Here is a 19,511-nt window from a genome sequence, read left to right on the forward strand (position 1 = left end):
TCCTTAATCAGGAGCCTAGATAGATAGAAAGCATGAGGTAAAAAGCATTATTACCTCATGATAATATGAGGGCTGGGGAGGAGAACTGTCTTCTGTCTGAGAAGATAATGTTCAAGCTAAGACCTGATTTGCAGGAAGGACCTAGTTATAAGACAATCTGGGCACAAAGCAGACCAGTCTGAATGGGCATAAAAGGCCTTCAGAGAGGAATGAGTTTGATATATTTAAGGAACAGAACCAAAACCAGTGTGGCTGGAGCACACGAGCAAGGAGCAGAGTGATATAGAGAGATAGGCCAGCACTGAATTACATGGGACGTTGTGGGCTACTGTAAGAGTTTGGATTTTGTCCCAAGTGCAGTGGAAAGCCTTTGAAGGTTTAAAGCAGGAGAATGAAAAGAAGAATCCATTTTACACTATAAAATGATAACTCTGGCTGTGTAGAGAATGAATTGTAGGAGAGCAATAGGAGAAGAAAAAAGACTAGTTAAGAGATGGTGATGACTTAGACCGTGGGAGAAGCAGGGGCGCTGGGAATAAGTGGATAGACATGGAATATTTGTAGAGGTTTCAGTAGAAGAAAACATGGGGCAGCCCCCCACCCTCCCTGCCATCAACATTTGTCTTCATGTCTATGCAGGCGCATCTGTTTGTGATAGACCCTACTGTTCATTTGACTGTCAATTTCTGGCCTGGGTATGCAGAAGGAGTAGCATGCTTTGGTGGAGAATATGATGGTTCAGTTTTCAGTCTGTGACGGTTAAGGTTATGTGTCATCTTGGCTGGGCCTTGATTCTCAGTGGTTTGGCAGTTATGTAATGACATAGTTTGGTAGTTATGTAATGATATAACTTCACAGTTTTGTAATGATGTAGTCATACTCCACGATGTGATCTGATGTGATCAGCCACTCACTTATAAGGGGAGATTCCTTGCAGGTGTGGCCTGTATCCAGTATATTATGGACATTCTGTTAAAGCATTCTCACTTGCTCTGGATCCTGCAGATGGCTCATCATCATCTGACCTCCAGTTCTTGGGACTTGAGCCAGTTGTATGTCATATTGCCTGCCAGTCTTGGGATTCGTTGGCCTCCACAGACTATGACCTAGCAGCCTACAGTCTTACCTGCTGATCTTGAATTCATCAGCTTCTGCAGCCTGTGAGCCAGTGGCCTGCCGTCTGACCTACTGATCTTATGTTCATTAGCTCCTGCAGACATGTGAATCAGGGGAAGCCTCCAGCCTGACACCTGACCCACAGACTTGGGATTTGGCAGCCTCTACGACCACGTGAGCTGTTTCCTTGAGATGAATTTCTCTGTCTCTTTATATTATATATGTGCTTCACTGGTTTTGTTTCTGTAGAGAGCCCAGCCTAAGACAGAGTCCTTGTAGAAAAGCCGTGTGGAAAGGGGGGAAAAAAAAAACCAGTTGCCACTGAGTTGATTCCAACTCATTGCAACCCTATGTGTGTCATGTGTGTCACAGTAGAACCATGCTCCATAGGGTTTTTAATGGCTGTGACCTTTTAGAAGTAGATCACCAGGACATTCTTCTGAGGTACCTCTGGTGGACTCAAATCTCCAACCTTTCTGTTAGCAGTTGAGCATGTTAACCGTGCGCACCACCCAGGGACATCTAATGAATAACCTGTTGCTGTCAAGCAGATTCCAATTCGTAGTGACCCTATAGGACAGAGTAGGACTGCCCCATGGGATTTCCAAGGAGTGGCTGGTGGATTTGAACTGCCAAATTTTGGTTAGCTGCCAAGCTTTTAACCACTCTGCCACCAGGGCTTCATCAGTAATAGAGGATACTAAAAACAGTGTGTATTTCTCCACCCTAGTAGAATGGATTGAGAGCCAGTTTGGCAGCCTACAGTGATCTTCAAAGGAAAAGGCTCTTTCCCTCGGTCTCTGTAAGAATCCAGGAAAAAACTCCAACCCTCATTGAGTCATGTGGACACTCCTGAGTAAACATTGGGTTTGGGCTAGGGGTGGAAATGGGTACACGGGGAGAGGTGGTAATGATGGTAAAATGATGAGCTGGGGCATCATTTTTGTTCTGCATTCCATTAGGAGGACATAAACAGGGTGAGGGACAGCTCCCTCAAGGCAAATATATAGACTAACAACAATAAATATGTCTGTAATGATTTGAATTTCATTTGGATCTCCAGTGCTACAATCCCCAGGCAATTCTCAGCCAAAGGTCATATAGCCAGGCCTGAACTGTAGCTCTCTGAACCTCTGTTCCATTCTTTTATCTTCAAAAGGACTTGCAAGACTAAAGTACAAGTATTCCATTGATATTTTTCCTCATTGACTTCTTTGTATATTTGATTATTTTCTAAAATTATGTAAAAACCCTCTTAAGTTTTTGCCGTGATCTGGCTCTCAGTGTTTCCTTTTAGCTACACAGGACAGGCAGATACCCTAGCACCCAACTTCTGTGTGTTAAGCACAGCTAATCTGAGGCCGTGTCCCCACCAGGGTGGCCCCAGGTTGATTGCAAGCCTACATAGTGGGTATAATATGGAAACAATGGGGGAGAGAGGTCTTCAGGAGTTTTCCATGCAGAATGGGATGCTGTGCTTGCTCTAACCTAGCAGGCTCCCTTTTCCTTTGCCACCGTTCTTCAAAGCCTTAGGACACTTCTCTCTCATGGACCTATTTTCTGGTGAGAGGAGCTACAAAGGCTGAGAAGTTCCCTGAGGCCCTTGTGAATGGTCAGTTTCACAGAAGTCTGGACTGTCTGCCTAGGACAGATTGCTGGGGTAGGGAGGAGGTTTTCTTTGATTCCTTCTCATTTCCCTCCTTGCTACTTACCCCCAATCCCTTAAGGCTTGGTGCTCCCTAGCTCTGGCTGTTTGTAAATTCCCAACTCCCTACTCAGCTCAGGACTTTCCCCATTTAACCCGAGGAATTCCATTCAGTTCAACCCATTTATTGAGTGGCCCTTATAAATAAAGCCCTAAGTATGTACTCTGAAATTGCTTCCTTTGTATTCTTTCTATATTCTCAGTCTAAGTAGGTCTCAGGTAGGTGATAGGAAGAGGGTAAGCTGATTGAATTAATTTATATTAATATGTCATTGGCCTATTGAATCATTCATTCATTGAGCACTACAAATCTTATAAGCCCTGAGATCGCAGTGGTTAAATGCCTTGGCCTCCTTGGGCAATTTATATTCTTATGGGGTGACAGTAAATAAATTATATACCAGTAGTAAAGTGCTGTTTTGAAACATAAAGCAAACTTGGTGATGGGGAGAGACGAGTGTGCATATCTGTTGGGGGGTGGAATAGTATTTTAGAAAGGCTAGTCAGGAAAGGCACCTCTGAGAACTATTTTACCATAATGGTGGGGGCTGGGGTAGTGGCTGGGTGGAGATTGAAATTTAGAGAGTGATCTCTTTTTGGTAGAACTTCCAGTTACCTGAAATTTTGATCACAAAATGATGATGTGGGAAAGATTTAGATGGCATTTGGAGGTGGAGACCTCTCTGGTGTAAAGCTGTAAGCCACAGAGTGGTGCCATATGGACTCTCCTCTCCCTTGCCAGTCCTGACCCCTGGTAGGACTTTCAGCTTGGCTTTTTCCCAGCTACCACTTGAACTTTCATCCTTAACCTTAATGCGGATTCTTCCATCACATTGCCTTGGGCAGTTCTGAATAAATACCCTTCCCTTTGACTTGCAAGAAGCTACTCACTACCCTACCCTTTGGGTAGCCAAATTCTTCTAAGAGCAATAGGAGGCACTATTAATAATTATGCTGGGGCAGCAGGTAGAAACTAAGCATATGTAGGCATATAGACTGTGGCCCAGTTAGCTCTAGCCCACAAGTGGAATGGAGACTTCCCCTCCTCACGCAAGCATCTGATTTGGAAGCTAGGAGGTTGGGCTTCTTGTCTGGTCAAAACAGAGGTCTTCAAACTTTAGTCACCGGCATTGTTTTCTAACCCTCAGATCTGTTTTTCCATTTTACATCTTGGAGGCCCTTTAGCTCCTACCCCAGAATACGGCCCCATATCTTTACATTCTTTTCCTGAGAATGAACTGGGGACTTCCTAAACCCATTTTCTCCACTTCTCCATTTTTGTGGGATCAGATGGGTATTTGGCTCCTTGGAGCTGAGATGAAATTAGCGGAACTGGGCTTCCAGAGGCAGAGTCTAACTGATCACCCATTCAATTCCTCAGAATGCTCTGTTCAAATATAACCTGGAAATAATTGTTCATTGTTTCTTTACAAAGTTACATGTTCACAGTTTTAAAAAAATAAAGGAAAACAATAAGCACTTGTGCTGTTTCAAAGAAAATATTATAGATATTGAGATCCAAAAAAAAAAAAAAACCAAACCCAGTGCCGTTGAGTCGATTCCAACTCATAGCGACCCTATATCAGGCCTCAAAATTTGGAAGTAACATCCAAAAAATTGTAAGACTGGAAAGGTTGGTGGCTGAAAACTATTCAGTGGTGCTGCAGAAAAAAGCCCTGGTGACTGACTTCTGTAAGATTAAACCAAACCAAACCCATTGCTACTGAGTTGGTTTCTACTGATAGTGACCCTGTAGGACAGAGTAGAACTGCCCCATAGGGTTTCCAAGGCTATAAATCTTTATGGAAGCAGACTCTCACATCTTTCTCCCATGGAGCAACTCATAGGTTCAAACTGCCAGCCTTCTGGTTAGCAGCTGAGCACTTAACCACTGTGCCACCAGGGCTCCTTCCATAAAATTGCAGCCATTGAAAACCATATGGAGCACAGTTCTATTCTGACACACATGGGGTCGCCATGTGTCAGGGTCAACTCAACAGCAATGGTTTGGTTTTGGCGGGGGGGGGTTATTTTTACCATAATGGTAACAATGGCATGATATCTCAATAGATTCTAATTTGTTTTGTAGCACAAGTCCATAGTTCCTTATCCAAAATCCTAAAAACTCTGAAACCTGGGGGAAAAATTTGAACATTGTCACAGGCAACAAAATCTGATTTGAATTCATATGAGGCTCTTTATAGTCTTTATACCACTTAGTGTGAATACTCATGTATTACTGCAGAAATATTAATATGTTTGGTTACTTCCCCAAACTCCAAAGGGGATATTATAAAATATATGGTAAATGTACCATGATACCTGTCCAAAACACTTCTGGACCCTAAAATTTTTGATAAGGAATTATGGATCTATAGTACTATTTTGGAGCCCTGGTGGTGCAGTGGTTAAGAGCTCGGCTGCTAATCCGAAGACTGGCAGTTTGAATCCACCAGCTGTTCCTTGGAAACCCTATGGGGCAGTTGTACTCTGTCTTATAGGGTCGCTATGAATGGGACTCAAATCGAAGTCAGTGAGTATATGGGTATAGTATTGTTTTGCCATTATACTTTTTTTGTTTTCTTTTTCAATGAATAATCCCCACAAATTAGGCAAGCACAAACCTCACACAGGTTTACCCTCTGCTTGGTGACTGCCCCCAGTATGGTCTATAGTTTGGAAAATATTTAGTATTATTTTCTAATACAATATCTAATACTTAAGCCTTTGCAAGGAAAGGAAAAAAAAACATTCATTTAACAAATGATAGTGTATGATATATTGAGCCTAATTCTCCCATTCTCCACTAGTCTAGTTAAGAACTGTTCTTAAAGGAAGTCTTCCACAAGCAATGAGAAACAGCCTAAGAACTGCTTCCAATCAAAAGAAGAAAAATAACAAAATCAGTTCACCCGTGATTTCCTTAATATACTTAAAAAAAAAAAAATTTTTTTTTTTTTTTTTTATACTTAGATAAAATCCCACTGATGCCTCTAAAAATAAAAATGAGGAAAGGGCAAATTTATTGATCCCCTACAAACCAATGATCTTGTATCTTATTGATAACGTTAAATACCATCTGAAGCTTTAGTGATTTTCAACCAAAAGTCTGCCTCTGAATGAAGGTTTAAATCATCATATTAATTTATTAGGGAGGAAATTATCATGCGAGGCACTTGGAACTTAATTAAAAACCCTGCACTCAGTTCATCTGTCAGAGAAAATAAATATCATACCTGGGAAAAGATGCCTGATGACTGCCATGGTTTTTAGATCCAAAATTAGACGCTGAGAGCTGTGGCTTTGTATGACTCTCCATGGGGTGTGATATACAGAGATATACAGCATGAAGATTTCTGATAAAAATATTTATTACTGACACTTTGGAAACATTCTATGCCTGGCATCAGACTGAGAGACAGACGGCTATAACACTGTAGATGGCAAGAAGCAGCAGCAGAGATATGGTGGCAGCAGAACCAGGAGACCAGCAGGAGACAGCAATTTTTCAGAGGAGAAATCGATTAGAATTTGGGTCTCAGATTTTAAAGCCCAGGCAAATGAAGAGGCAGAACATTCTAGAAAGAGGGAGAATATGCAGAACCCTGGAAACATGGAAGAACTTGGCATGTCCCCAAGAACCACAAATATTTGGAACCCAAATACGCATTTCAGGGAAACAGCAGCAGAAGATAAGGCCACTAAAGTAGGCCTGGATTATGAAAAATAAATTATGCCATGCTAAGTTCTGTAGACTCAACTTAGGAGGAGATGAGAAAACAGTGAAGAATTTCGAGGCAAATGAGATCATCAGAGGTTTAGAAATTGAAGGCAGGACAATCGGTGAAGAGACAGCAAGTCCTAATGTTATTGAGAGCAAGGGTTTTAAAGTCAGACAAATTACCACTTAGTATGATCTTAGGAAAGAGAACCTCTTTGAGCCAGAGTCTCCTCATCTATAAAATGAATGTAATAATATAATGAGGCTAAAATGAAAGAGTACAGATAAGTCTTTGGTACTACAGATTTAGCAGGCATTCAGTAAGTGATGGTAATAGTTTTGACAGTTGCTTATTGGTATTATCATTGTTGTGATACAAATGCATTGATACCTACCAAGTTTGGATCTTTTTGAAGAGAGAACAAGTTAATACATTCACTGATGTTCTTTCACCTAGGATTTTCTGGAAATAAAACCAATGTTCCTTTATTTCTTCAGGCATAGTAGATTGATGGGTATCAAAACAGTGAAGTCCCAGAAGAACATAGAGAAGCAGATTTCAGGAATGGCATGAGGTTAAGGGTGCACTTTATCAAACATTTCTTGTGTTCCTACTGTTTGTTTGGCACTGTATTAAGTGGTACCTGGTTTGGTAGTAGAATTCTCGCCTTCCACGTGGGAGACCTGGGACAATTTCCAGCCAATGTACATCTTGTGCAGCCACCAACCATCTGTCAGTGGTGGATTGTGTTGCTATGATATTGAACAGGTTTCAGCATAGCTGAAAACAAAAAACATTGACTGACACAGGAAGTATCAAAAGAAGATAAAAGGAATACACAGTGTCACTGTACCAGAAAGAATTGGTTGGCATTCAGCCATTTTGGGAGGTAGCATATGATCAAGAGCGGATGGTAATGAAGGAAGAATTCCAAGCTGCACTGAGGGCATTGGTGAAAAAGAAGTCTCCAGGAATTGACAGAATACCAGTTGAGATATTTCAACAAATGGATGCAATGCTAGAAGTGCTAACTCATCTATGCCAAGAAATTTGGAAGACAGCTACCTGGCAACTGACTGGAAAAGATCCACATGTGTGTCTATTCCAAAGAAAGGTGATCCAATGGAATGCAGAAATTATTGAACTGTATCATTAATATCACACACAAATAAAATTATGCTGAAGGTAATTCAAAAATGGTTGCAGCAGGACATCTACAGGAATCTGCCAGAAGTTCAAGCTGGATTCAGAGCAAGTGTTTTAAACTCAGACAAATTACCACTTAGTATGATTTTAGGAAAGAGAACCTCTTTCTAGAAGAGGATGTGGAATGAGGGATATCATTGCTGATGTCAGATGGATCTTGGCCGAAGGCAGAGAATGCCAGAAAGATGTTTACCTGTGTTTTATTGACTATGCAAAGGCATTTGACTGTGTGGATCTTAACAAATTATGGGTAACATTGGGAAGAATGGGAATTCCAGAACATGTAATATGCTCATGTGGAACCTGTACATAGACCAGAAGGCAGTCGTTCAAACAGAAAAAGGGGATATTGCGTGGTTTAAAATCAAGAAAGGTGCGTGTCAGGGTTGTATCCTTTCATCATACCTATTTGATCTGTATGCTGAGCAAATAATCTGAGAAGCTGGACTATATGAAGAAGAATGCAGCATCAAGATTGGAGGAAGTCTCATTAACAAGCTGTGATATACAAATGACACAACCTTGCTTGCTGAAAGTCAAGAGGACTTGAGACACTGATGAAGATTAGAGATTACAGCCTTCAGTATAGATTACTCCTCAACATAAAGAAAACAATCCTCACAACTGAACCAATAAGGAACATCATGATAAACAGAGAAAATACTGAAATTGTCAAGGATTTCATTTTACTTGGATCTACAATCAACACCCATAGAACTACCATAGTAGTCAAGAAATCAAAAGATGTATTGCACTGGACAAATGTCCTTCAAAAGACCTCTGTAAAGTGTTAAAAAAAAAAAAAAAAGATGTCACACTGAGGACTAAGGTGCACCTGACCAAAGCCATGGTGTTTCAGTCGCCTCATATGTATGTGAAAGCTGGACAATGAATAAGAAAGACCGAAGAGGAATTGATGCATTTGAACTGTGGTGTTGGTGAAGAATATTGAATATACCATGGACTGCCAAAATAACGAACAAATCTGTCTTGGAAGTATAGCCAGAATGTTCCTTAGAAGAGAGCATGGCAAGACTTCATCTCATTTATTTTGGACATGTTATTAGGAGTGACCAGTCCCTGAAGTTGGACATCATGCTTGGTACAGTAGAGGGTCTGCAAAAAAGAGGAAGACCCTCAATGAGATGGATTGATACAGTGGCTGCAACAATGGGCTCAAACATAGCAACCATTTTGAGGATGGCACAGGACCAGGCAGTGTTTCGTTCTGTTGTTCATAGGGTCACTATGAGTCAGAACCAACTTGAAAGCACCTAACAAAAACAACAACATGATGCCGAACAGCTTTCAGCAGAGCTTCCAGACTAAGATGGACTAGGGAGAAAAGCATGGCAATCTACTTCTGAAAATCAGCCAGTGAAAGCCTTATGGGTCACAATGGTCCAATCTGTAAGTGATCATGGGGATTACACAGGACTGGGCAGTGTTTCGTTCTGCTGTGCAAGGGTTGCCAGAAGTTGGAGGCCAACTCAACGGCAGATAGAAATAGCAACACACAAAAATAGTTAAGACACAATCTCCTTTCACAGTGAGTGAACAGTCTACAATACAGTTCTTTCCATTGATTTCCTTTATTCCAGATTCCCAGCCTCTTCTTTTACTTACAACCTCACACTCACCACTTAGTGTGATATTTACACTGCTCCTGTGGAAATGATCTTGGCTTTCCTACTTCATGATCACCCTTGGACTACCTTCTGGCTATTCCTGTTGGATGAGTCAGATTACACCTTGTCTGATCCAAACGCGCTCTTAGTAACCAAACCTGGTTCCAGGATACCGTGCTACTAAAATGAAGTTAAACTAATTCTTTCAACACCCGGTACTAGAATTCTTCTCAGAGAAAAACGCCTTGATAAGTGTGATGGTTAATATCATGTGTCAGCTTGGCTAGGCCATCATGCCCAGTATTGTGTAACTGTCATCCATTTTGTGATCTGATGTAATTGCCTTCCATTTTGTGCTTTGTGGAATTATGTGTTGTAAATCCTAAAACTCTATATATCAGTAAGGCAGGATTAGTGTGGAGGGGTAAGATACTAAAGTCACACATTACTCAAGTCACACCCTTATTGAAGTCTCACCCTTACTCAATTTACCACCTTGCTCAATAAGGGTAGTTTCCTTGAAGGTGTGGCCTGCATCCAGTATATGTGAATGCTGTGGCAAAGGTCTCTCTCACTCTGGAACCTGCATCTGGCTCTTCATCACCTGAACTTTGGCTACTGGGACTTGAGCCAGCAGCCTGCCATCTAACATGTGGATTCGAGAATTCGCTAGTGTCTTGTCATCTTGTACTGCTATAACAGAAATATCACAAGTGGTTGGATTTACCAAACAGAAAAAATTTTTTTTCTCACAGTTTATTGTTGTTAGGTGCTGTTGAGTTGCTTCCGACTCATAGTGACCCTATGTACAACAGAACAAAACACTGCCCATTCCTGTACTATCTTCACAAACGTTATGTTTGACTCCATTGTTGCAGCCACTGTGTCAGTCCTTCTTGTTGAAGGTCTTCCTCTTTTTCTCTGACCCTCTACTTTACAAAGCATGATGTCCTCCAGAGACTGATCCTTCCTGATAACATGTCCAGAGTAAGTAAGACATAGTCTCTCCATTCTTGCTTCTAAGGAACATTTTGGCTGTACTTCTTCCAAGACAGATTTGTTAATTCTTTTGGCAGTCCATGGTATATTTAATATTCTTCGCCAACACAGTAACTCAAAGTCATCAATTCTTCTTTGGTCTTCCAAAAAAGGTCTCTTTCAAGTGTTAAAAAGCAAAGATGTCACTTAAGAACTAAGGTGTGCCTGACCCAAACCATGGGTTTTTCAAGGCCTCATATGCATGTGAAAGCTGGACAATGAATAAGGAAGATTGCCAGAAAGATTACAACCTAGGAAACCCTATGGAGAAGTTCTACTCTGTCACACGGGGGTTGCTGTGAGTTGGAATAACTGGATGGTACCCAACAACAACAAAGATTGCTCTGTTAAAGAGCCAGACTCTAAAACAATGCTGCCACAGGCCAGGGCCTCCTCTCACAACAGAGTTCCCTGAGTTCCTCTGCTCTCTTGACATGGAGTCTAAGGAAGAACATTTAGCTAACTGACATGCCTACAACAGATCCCCAGCAGGACCATATTATAAAGCACTTACTGCAAAATCACTTGAAAAAAAAAAATAAATAAAATATATATATATATATATATAATGTTTTTCCATAAAACCAAAATATTATGATTAGCTTTGCCTTATGTTATAAATAGGTATTATTAACTAAATGCTGACTTCCCCTAAAAAACCCAGTAGTCTCCTAATAAATGATGTTTGTTTGATCTCTGCTTAAGCTTAGTGGAATGCTTTTTTCCAATGAAAGAACAAACTTGTAAAGTTTTGAATTTGTCACAATAGATTGGGAGGTGTACAGGTGTATGAAGGTATCAAAAGTTGACATAGAAAGGTGTTTGGTGTGAGGGAGGGGGTACTGATGAAGTCCTTGGGGTGTTGTTGAAGAGATGGAAGAGCTGAAAGGATTCACAGAGAAAACTTCCCAGATCCAGGAAGGATTTTAAGGGAAAAGCAGTTGTGGTGTGTCCTCCAACTCCAGGTCTGGCAGGCTTTTCATGGGTCTTGCATGCATCTCGTGTGTTTTGCGTCAGAACTCATTTGTAGCTTTAATGTGTTTGTCATCAACCCACTGTGTTTAAGTCTGGGAAGGTGTGTGTGTGTCCAGGGTCTCTTGACACAGGAGGGTTTCACTGCTGTGCTGGCCCATACCTGTGGGAGATACTGCGCCACTCTTCTGATTACACTACACAAGTTTTCTTCTTACGGTATTTAGAACACACAAAAATAGTCTTTCAAGAATTATAATAGATGATGTCAAAAATTGCTTGGACTTATCAGTTTCATCCAACAGACTAAGCCACTTAAAACATTCAACTTTAAATGCATATTTTTATGTTTGGAGTTAAGTGCAACCGAGAAACCAAAATTTGTTCAAACATTTATTTAATAGAGTCTTTTGGAACACGTTTATTTCCCTTACAAAGAAAACAGAAGAAACCTGCATATTACAGCAATACCTGCCCCTCTCTCTCCATAAGAACATGTTTCTACGTGCATGAGAACAGGAAATCTAGCTTTCTCGTCCGTGAAGAACTGGTCTCCAAATGCCCAGTGCACCTCAGAGTACAATTTAAAAACAGGTACTTTAGCAAAAATTTGATATGACACAAATGGATTATTAAAATTCAGAAAAGAATTTGACTCAAATACCTTTAAACTAGGTGGTTTTACAACTAAAACTAAAAGGCATTATTGGGTCATCCTAGTATCAAAGTGTGTATCACAGTGCTCTTTACGGATGGTAAAACCTAACTATTATTTCTTGTAACATAAGACTAGTCCATGAAATAATAAAATTTGATTTCAACTTACAACCAGGTATTGAAGCATAATTGAAGCAGGATTTTTTTTTTTTTTTCACTCTTATGTAACTCCACTTTTAGTTTTAAATAAATCCAAAAAAAAAATAAACCCAACTGCTGCCGACTCAATCCCAGCTCACAGCGACCCTATAGGATGGAGTAGAACTGCCCCATAGAGTTTCCAAGGAGCACCTGGTAGATTCAAACTGTCAACCTTTTGGTTAGGAGCCATAGCTCTTAACCACTACACCACCAGGGTTTCCATAAATGCAAACTTTCTCATTAAAAAGACTTTAGATACAAGGATGCAAAGTTTATAAACTCAAGATCATAATTTTTCATTTCTCTCAAATAAAACATCTAATGCAGAATCTGTGATCTTGCATGCTACTTAGTTGATTTTCATACATTTTTAAAGTTTCCTAAGAATTTTTATTTTCTAGAATATTATACATTCATAAAACATCTTTATAGTGGAAGGTTGTCACTAATCTTTTACTACAAAAATAGTTGCTTAAACCTTTACACCAATTTGCTTTTATTTTCTATAAATATTTTAACAAAGTTGTTCAGTATCACAATGCCAAATAGAATCATTTAAATTAATTCATGTAGTCAAAATACTAGAACATCAAGCAAAAGCCTACCATTTATAAACAAAAAGTTCATCATTTAATAAGTGATATGTTCTGTCATTAACTATCTGTACCCTTGATAGGTGGATACAATCAGAGAAAAGCAGTGCATAGCTCCTGTAAAGATCTGACTTCAAATAGCACTGCAGTTTGTAGTATCTTTTCCATTTCCTGTCTGTTTTTATGAGGAAATATGTAGAATCAACTTTTAGACATTAAATCTGGATGTTGAATTAGATGTCATGCAGCTAGCATAAAATGCATCTTGTTGGCTAAGGGGATAACAAATATTAATTTGAAACTTTGATACTCTAAATGCACTTCATTTAGTGAGCGACTATCCCAATGAAAGGTAATGTCAATGAAAGTAAAAATGAAGTTTTAAACATGACACAGCAACTATACAAGCTAAAACTGCTATATGTAGATCCAATAATATTACAGTTTTATATTATCTTCATTTCGATGATGAGTTTAAAATGTTTTCAGAACTATAGAAATAGCAGGAGTCAAAAATATTTATTCTAAGCTTTATTTCTTTCTCAAGGAAGGAATTTACAAAATAGTTTTATAATTGGTTTCCTTTTAAAAAGCCATTATTCTTGCAAAAGAGCAAAAACAAGATAAAATCACTTTCTTTCCTACCCCCTCTAACAAACCAATACGTATTTAAGCATGGAAGGGAACCCTGGTGGTGTAGCGGTTAAGCGCTACGGCTGCTAACCAAATCCACCAGGCACTCCTTGGAAACTCTACTGGGCAGTTCTACTCCGTCCTATGTGGTTGCTATGAATCGGAATCGACTCGAAGTATGGGTTTAGTTTTGGTTTTATGATGTGGAAGGCACTAAATTTAGTAATAAATTATTGATGTGATATTAGTAGCTTGAAGAACAAATGACTATATTTCACATTACTTTAAGTCTTTAAAAAAGAAGTGTACCTGCATAAGCCAGTCAGTCACATTTTATCATTTAATTAGACTGAGATTTCAATTCTTTCCTTTAAATGTTCTGGGCTCTATCTGCATTGGAAAATCAAATCAAATCAAAAGTCTTGATTATATTCAGCCAGCCTCCCTTCCTCATCATAACATGAACATGAAAGTGAGTTAAACATTCTCCTTCCAACTGAGAAACTGAATGGATTAGATTTTTTGGTTTGGGTTCAGTTAAGTTCAAGTATTCACCACAGTTGAATTAATTCTTCTCTTCTTATGTAAGAATGATTATTAAAGTCAAGTCTTGAGAAAAATAAATAAAGGCAATAATAGCTAAATATATGATTCCGTATTTGGATTGCAAGAACCAAAGCAAAAGCAAATACACACACACACACACACAAAACAAAGCAAAACAGAGTCACTAGGCATTTACTTCACATAAGACAATAATATTGATAATCAGAACGTTTGTGATTAAATTACCTTAATTTTTTTTTCTCTCCTCTACAAAAGATGGAAATTCACAGCATTAAAAACGCTGATTAAGCAAACATGGGTGTAAACTGAGTAAAACACAAAAACTGATAGTTTTGTAGGTTTGGTCTCATCAAGAAGAGGCCTGCCTTAGGAGCATGAGAAATCCTTATTGCATGAGACTTCCGTACCAATGATGTTGGGTTCTGAAATCAGGGGAGATTTTATAAATAGAAATGCAGCCAATTCTCATTATTCACAGCAGTTACATTCTGTGAAGTCACTGCAACAGTGAATTAGCAAACACTGAATCACTGCTCCTAGAGGAATACAGCGTTAGTTTCCCACAAGCCTCTGGTCACGACAGTGTCTCAACTTATCAACACAGAACCTTGCTTCATGTGTGCTTCTGCTTAGAGACACTTTAATATATACTGTTGGTTGATTAACATATAGCTCATAGCCAATAGCACTATAACTCATGCCCGGTCAAAGCTTCTCTAACATTAATTTTTTCCTTAAGGCACATCACAGCCTTCTTGAGCTTAGAGACACTGGAAAGCATTTCAGCTATATTCTTCGGGGCCATTTTAAACAGAAAAATCACAAGAAAAAAATAGGAAAATGCAAAAAAAGGCAAAAAGCTATAAAAAAGCACACTTGTTTATTGTATGAGAGCTGACACAAGAACACAAAACCCTCAGCTGGGACTATGCATGTTAGACAATTCAATTTTTTTGCCACTCTGTGCAGTCTGTGAATAACTATGAAAACATGGCAATTACTGATTTTGGAGTTAAACAAAAAATTAGGCACAGTGGGGTCAACTCCGACTGATGGCAGCCAAGCCCGGACATGTCAGAGTAGGACTGTGCTCCACAGGGTTTTCACTGGCTGGTTTTTTGGAAGTAGACGGCCAGGACTTTCTCCTGAGACACCTCTGGGTAAACCTGAACTGCCAATCTTTTAATTAGCAGCCAGCTGCATAAAATGTTTGCACTACCCAGGTACTCTGATTTTGGGGCTACAAATAACATTTTAGCAAGTAGGTGAATTCATGAATATAGAATCTGTGAAAAATGAGGACTAACTGCAATATAATTTCCATAGAAAAAGTACAGCGGAGGTAGATAGGGACAGCAGTGTTAAAGCTTTTTTTCTTAATGATTCCTCCTATTGGCCTAAATAGTGATATATCAGCATGCATTTTGAGAGGTCATTCACCTCTTAAGGAGATTTATAGGCTCTGTCTTAAGCCTTACTACAAAATAAAAGGGCAGTAATTTGACAAAATGCTAAAAATAGAAATAAGAACGTGATATCTAAAAAAAAATCTTAAAATGCAGGAAGTGTTTTCCATGAATAAGCAAAGTAAATATTCCCCAAATGAGTAAAATATCATTAATAGATGACTGCATATCTGAAATGAAACATACATCACTTTTAATAGCCTAAGAAAAATAACATTTCAACAATTTAGAAATCAAACCTTATAGTGGTATTGACAGTCATGATAAGAAACGAGTGCAGTACAACAAAATGTTGAGAGCTATTTTAGATTTAAAAGCAGTTCCCATTCTTTCAACAGAATTAATGATATAAAACCAAGTGCATTGGATTATCATAGTCATCTTTTCACAGAGAAAAACACCAATGCAGGTTAACAGGTTTCTGAAAAGACTCACCACTGTATTTATAAATTTTAATTTAACCTTAGATGCAGAAGAAAAGCAGAAATCTTGTAACAAAAACTAAATTCTAGTTTTTCTTTTCTAAAGTTTAAAAAAAAATGACTCTGAAACCCTGAATAACATTTATAATTAATAAACACATAAACATGCCAAGAATTCATCCTATCAGCAGATATAAAAGTTGTTGTAATTAAGTTTATCAATATCCCATTTTTTAATCAAATTCTCAATTATGAGGAGGACTTCTGGTTGCTTTCTCTTATCTGATGAGACTAGATTTCCTGAATTAGCTTCACCCACCCCCTTGAAATTTTGACCATCCATATGGCATTCATTACATCTATAGTAACACAGCTACCGATCAAGGAACACTGGATTAACAATCCAAGCCCGATGTAGACATCTGTTCCATACATACAATATAGGTAGTAGTAAAAAGCAGGTATCATAGCAGTCCGCGTGAGGAAAAACGTGACTGTCATGAGTACTCCATTGATGATGTAAGCTTCAGACGACTTCTGGTACCTCAGAGTTCTAAGGAACCATCTGTAAAAAAATTTATTTTTCATCTCTTAGGATTAACCATTGCAATTTTAGTTTTTAAAATTCAGTGACCATCCCCCTATAATCAGAAACATGGCAAGGATGTCCTGTCTCATTAATGCTATTCAATATTGTAGTGTAAGTCCTAGTGAGTGCAATAAGACAAGAAAAAGAAATAAAAGGTATATAGATTAAGAAGAAGAAATAAAACACTCTATATTTGCAGATGACATAAGTGTCTATGTAGAAGACCAGGAAGAATCTACAAAAATAGTAATAATAATATCCTGAAACCAGTAGCAAGTACAGCAAGGTTGCATGATACAAGGTCAGTATAGAAAAGTGAATTGCTTTCTTATAAACAAGCAGTGAACAATTGGAAGATGAAATTTTTAAAAAATCATTTACAATAGCACCAAAAATAAAATACTCAGGTAATAAATCATGTACAGGATCTATATGCAGAAAACTACAAACACTGCTTAAAAATCAAAGAAAGTCTAAATATATGGGCAAATACTTGTATTCATGGATTGGAAAAGTCAATATTGTTAAAATGTCAATTCTCCTCAACTAGATCTATAGATTCAATGCAATCCCAAACAAATCACAGCAATATTTTTAAAACATCAAATCCAAATCCTTTGCAACCCTAGGACATAGTATAACTGCCCCATAGGGCTTCCAAGGAGCTGCTGGTGAATTTGAATGGCCAACCTTTTGGTTCACAGCTGTAGCTCTTAACCACTGTACCACCAGGACTCCTTTTTTTAACATATATATTTTAAAAACTGATCCTAAAATTTATATGGAAAGACAGAGGACCCAGAATAGCCAAAAGAATACTGGAAAAGAACAAAGTACTACCCACTTGCAAGATGTATTATAAAGTTATTTAAATCTAGACAGTGTGGTATTGGAAAAAAGAGCAGGCAAATAAAACAGTGGAACTGAACAGAAAGTCTAGAATAGAGCCATACGAATATACTCAACTGATTTTTGACAAAGGTATAAAGTCAGTTCAATTGAGAGAGACCAACGAATAGTCTTTTCGAAAGCAGTGCGAGAGAAATTGGATGTCCGTATGCAACAAAACAAAACAACAACAACAAGAATGAATCAAGGCAGCGAGCTCACACCTTACACAAAAAATTAACTCAAAATGGATCACAGACCTAAATGTAAAATGAAAAACTATAAAACCTCTAGGAGAAAATGTATGATCTTGGGTTTGGTGATGGTATTGTAGAATCAACCCAAAATCAACATCCACGGAACAAAATTTTGATAAATTAAAACTTGCCCTGTGAAAGACACTGTTAAGAGAATGAAAAGACAACCACAGATTGGGATAAATTATTTACAAAACACACACACAATAAAGTACTTAAATTTAAAATATATAAAGAACTCTTAAAACTGAAAATAAGAACACAAATAATGCAATTAAAACCTGGACAAAAAATCTGAACAGACACTTCATCGGGGATGATATATAGGTGGGAAGTAAGCATATGAAAAGATGCTCAGGACTCCTTGAGACTATCACCTTGAGACGCTCTTTAAATCTTGAACTGAAACTATCCCAAGGTCACCTTTTAGTGAAATAACAGATTGGAACACAAAATAAAGGATATTACCCTTGAGTATGGGGTTCCATTAAAAAAAAAAATCTATATGAGACCAAAAGGTCAACAATTACTCTAAAGTAAAGATGAGAATACAAGGGGGGCAGGGAACCTAGAGGACTGGAAATAGAACAACCAGAACGCAATTGATGAGAATGTTGACACATTGTGAAAAATATAACTAACGTCACTGAAGAACTCGTGTAGAAATTGTCAGAGGGGAACCTAATTTGCTATGTAAACTTTCACTGAAAACAATAGAATAGTGGAAAAAAAAAAAAAAAGCTCAATATCATTTATCATTATAAGGAAATGCAAATAAAAACTACAATGAGATACCACTACACACTTTTAACCCCAAAAACTGACACTATCACTGCTAACTAGGAAGGAGCATCAGGAATGCTCATTCATTGCTGGTGGGAATGCAACATGATACGCTCACTTTAGAAGACAGTTTGGCAGTTATAAAGTTAAACATATTCATACCATAACAATCCAGCAATCATGTGCCTAGTTATTTTTCCAACTAAATTGAAAACACATCCACATAAAAACCTTCATGCAAAAGTCTATAAAAGCTTAATTCACAATTGCCAAAAACTGGAAGCAACCAAATTGTAGTACATCCATACAATGGAATATTACTCAGCAATAAAAAAAATGAATTATCAAGCCATGAAAAGACACAGATGAATCTGAAATGCATACTATTAAATGCAAAAAGCCAGTCTGAAAATGCTAGCTACTGTATTGATTCCATTTATAATGACACTCTGGAAAAAAAACAAAACTATAAAGACAGAAAACAAATCAGTGGTTCCCAGGGGTTCAAGTGATGGGGAGAAGGAATGAACAGGTGAAGCACAGGAGATATTTTAGGGCAGAAAATACCATAGTGCTAGATACATGACACCATGCATTTGTAAAACCCATAGGACTTTACAGCACAAAGAGTAACCCGTAAGCAAATTTTTAAAAAATCAATTAGGAGGTTGGGGGATGCCAGGATAGAATGCAGACTGTGACAGAGAATCTAACTTGTATTACAAATGTATGACATAACCTCACTGAAGAGGGTGGGGTAGAAAAAGTACTGTCCTAAGTACTTTTGAAAATGAGTAGAGAGTATAATACTAAAGACAAAAGAAACTATACATAAGACACTGTTGGTAAAATTTCTTATGGTGATAAAAAAAAAAAAAAAAGTAACAATTCTGAAACCACTATACATGTAATGCCAGGATTGAAAAAATAAGTAAATGAATGTTAGCTGTTGGAAGCTAGGTTGCTCATTGTTGGAGTGGAAAGTTACAAACAAGTAAGGGAGGGAGGCAAGAATGATCCATGTGATACTGATTAGGGCTGGAGACATCAGTATGAACTCATGTTTAG

General features: G+C 38.2%; 3 protein-coding genes across 4 annotated transcripts in view; 1 reads left to right on the plus strand and 2 right to left on the minus strand.

The window, feature by feature from the left end:
• Positions 1 to 19,511, minus strand: part of LOC126073259 (TLC domain-containing protein 4-like) — a 231,307-nt gene that overhangs the window by 178,078 nt on the left and 33,718 nt on the right. The gene's annotated exons all lie outside the window — the stretch shown is intronic.
• Positions 1 to 19,511, plus strand: part of ALG14 (ALG14 UDP-N-acetylglucosaminyltransferase subunit) — a 925,968-nt gene that overhangs the window by 64,552 nt on the left and 841,905 nt on the right. The window contains exon 4 of one of the 2 annotated variants that reach the window (XR_007516700.1): positions 1,208 to 1,290. The exons of the other annotated variant lie outside the window; for it this stretch is intronic. The gene's annotated coding sequence lies outside the window, so the exon portion shown is untranslated. The remainder of the gene's footprint in view (positions 1 to 1,207; positions 1,291 to 19,511) is intronic. 2 annotated transcript variants of the gene reach the window in all.
• The window catches only part of LOC126073261 (TLC domain-containing protein 4-like), a 70,425-nt gene continuing 66,967 nt past the window's right edge, over positions 16,054 to 19,511 (minus strand). The window contains exon 7 of the mRNA XM_049879727.1: positions 16,054 to 16,491. Within this exon, the coding sequence (XP_049735684.1) occupies positions 16,218 to 16,491 (274 nt within the window). The 3' untranslated portion in view covers positions 16,054 to 16,217. The remainder of the gene's footprint in view (positions 16,492 to 19,511) is intronic.

This window comes from Elephas maximus, chromosome 3 (genome assembly GCF_024166365.1).
Source record: "Elephas maximus indicus isolate mEleMax1 chromosome 3, mEleMax1 primary haplotype, whole genome shotgun sequence".
Classification (NCBI taxonomy): Eukaryota; Metazoa; Chordata; class Mammalia; order Proboscidea; family Elephantidae; genus Elephas; species Elephas maximus.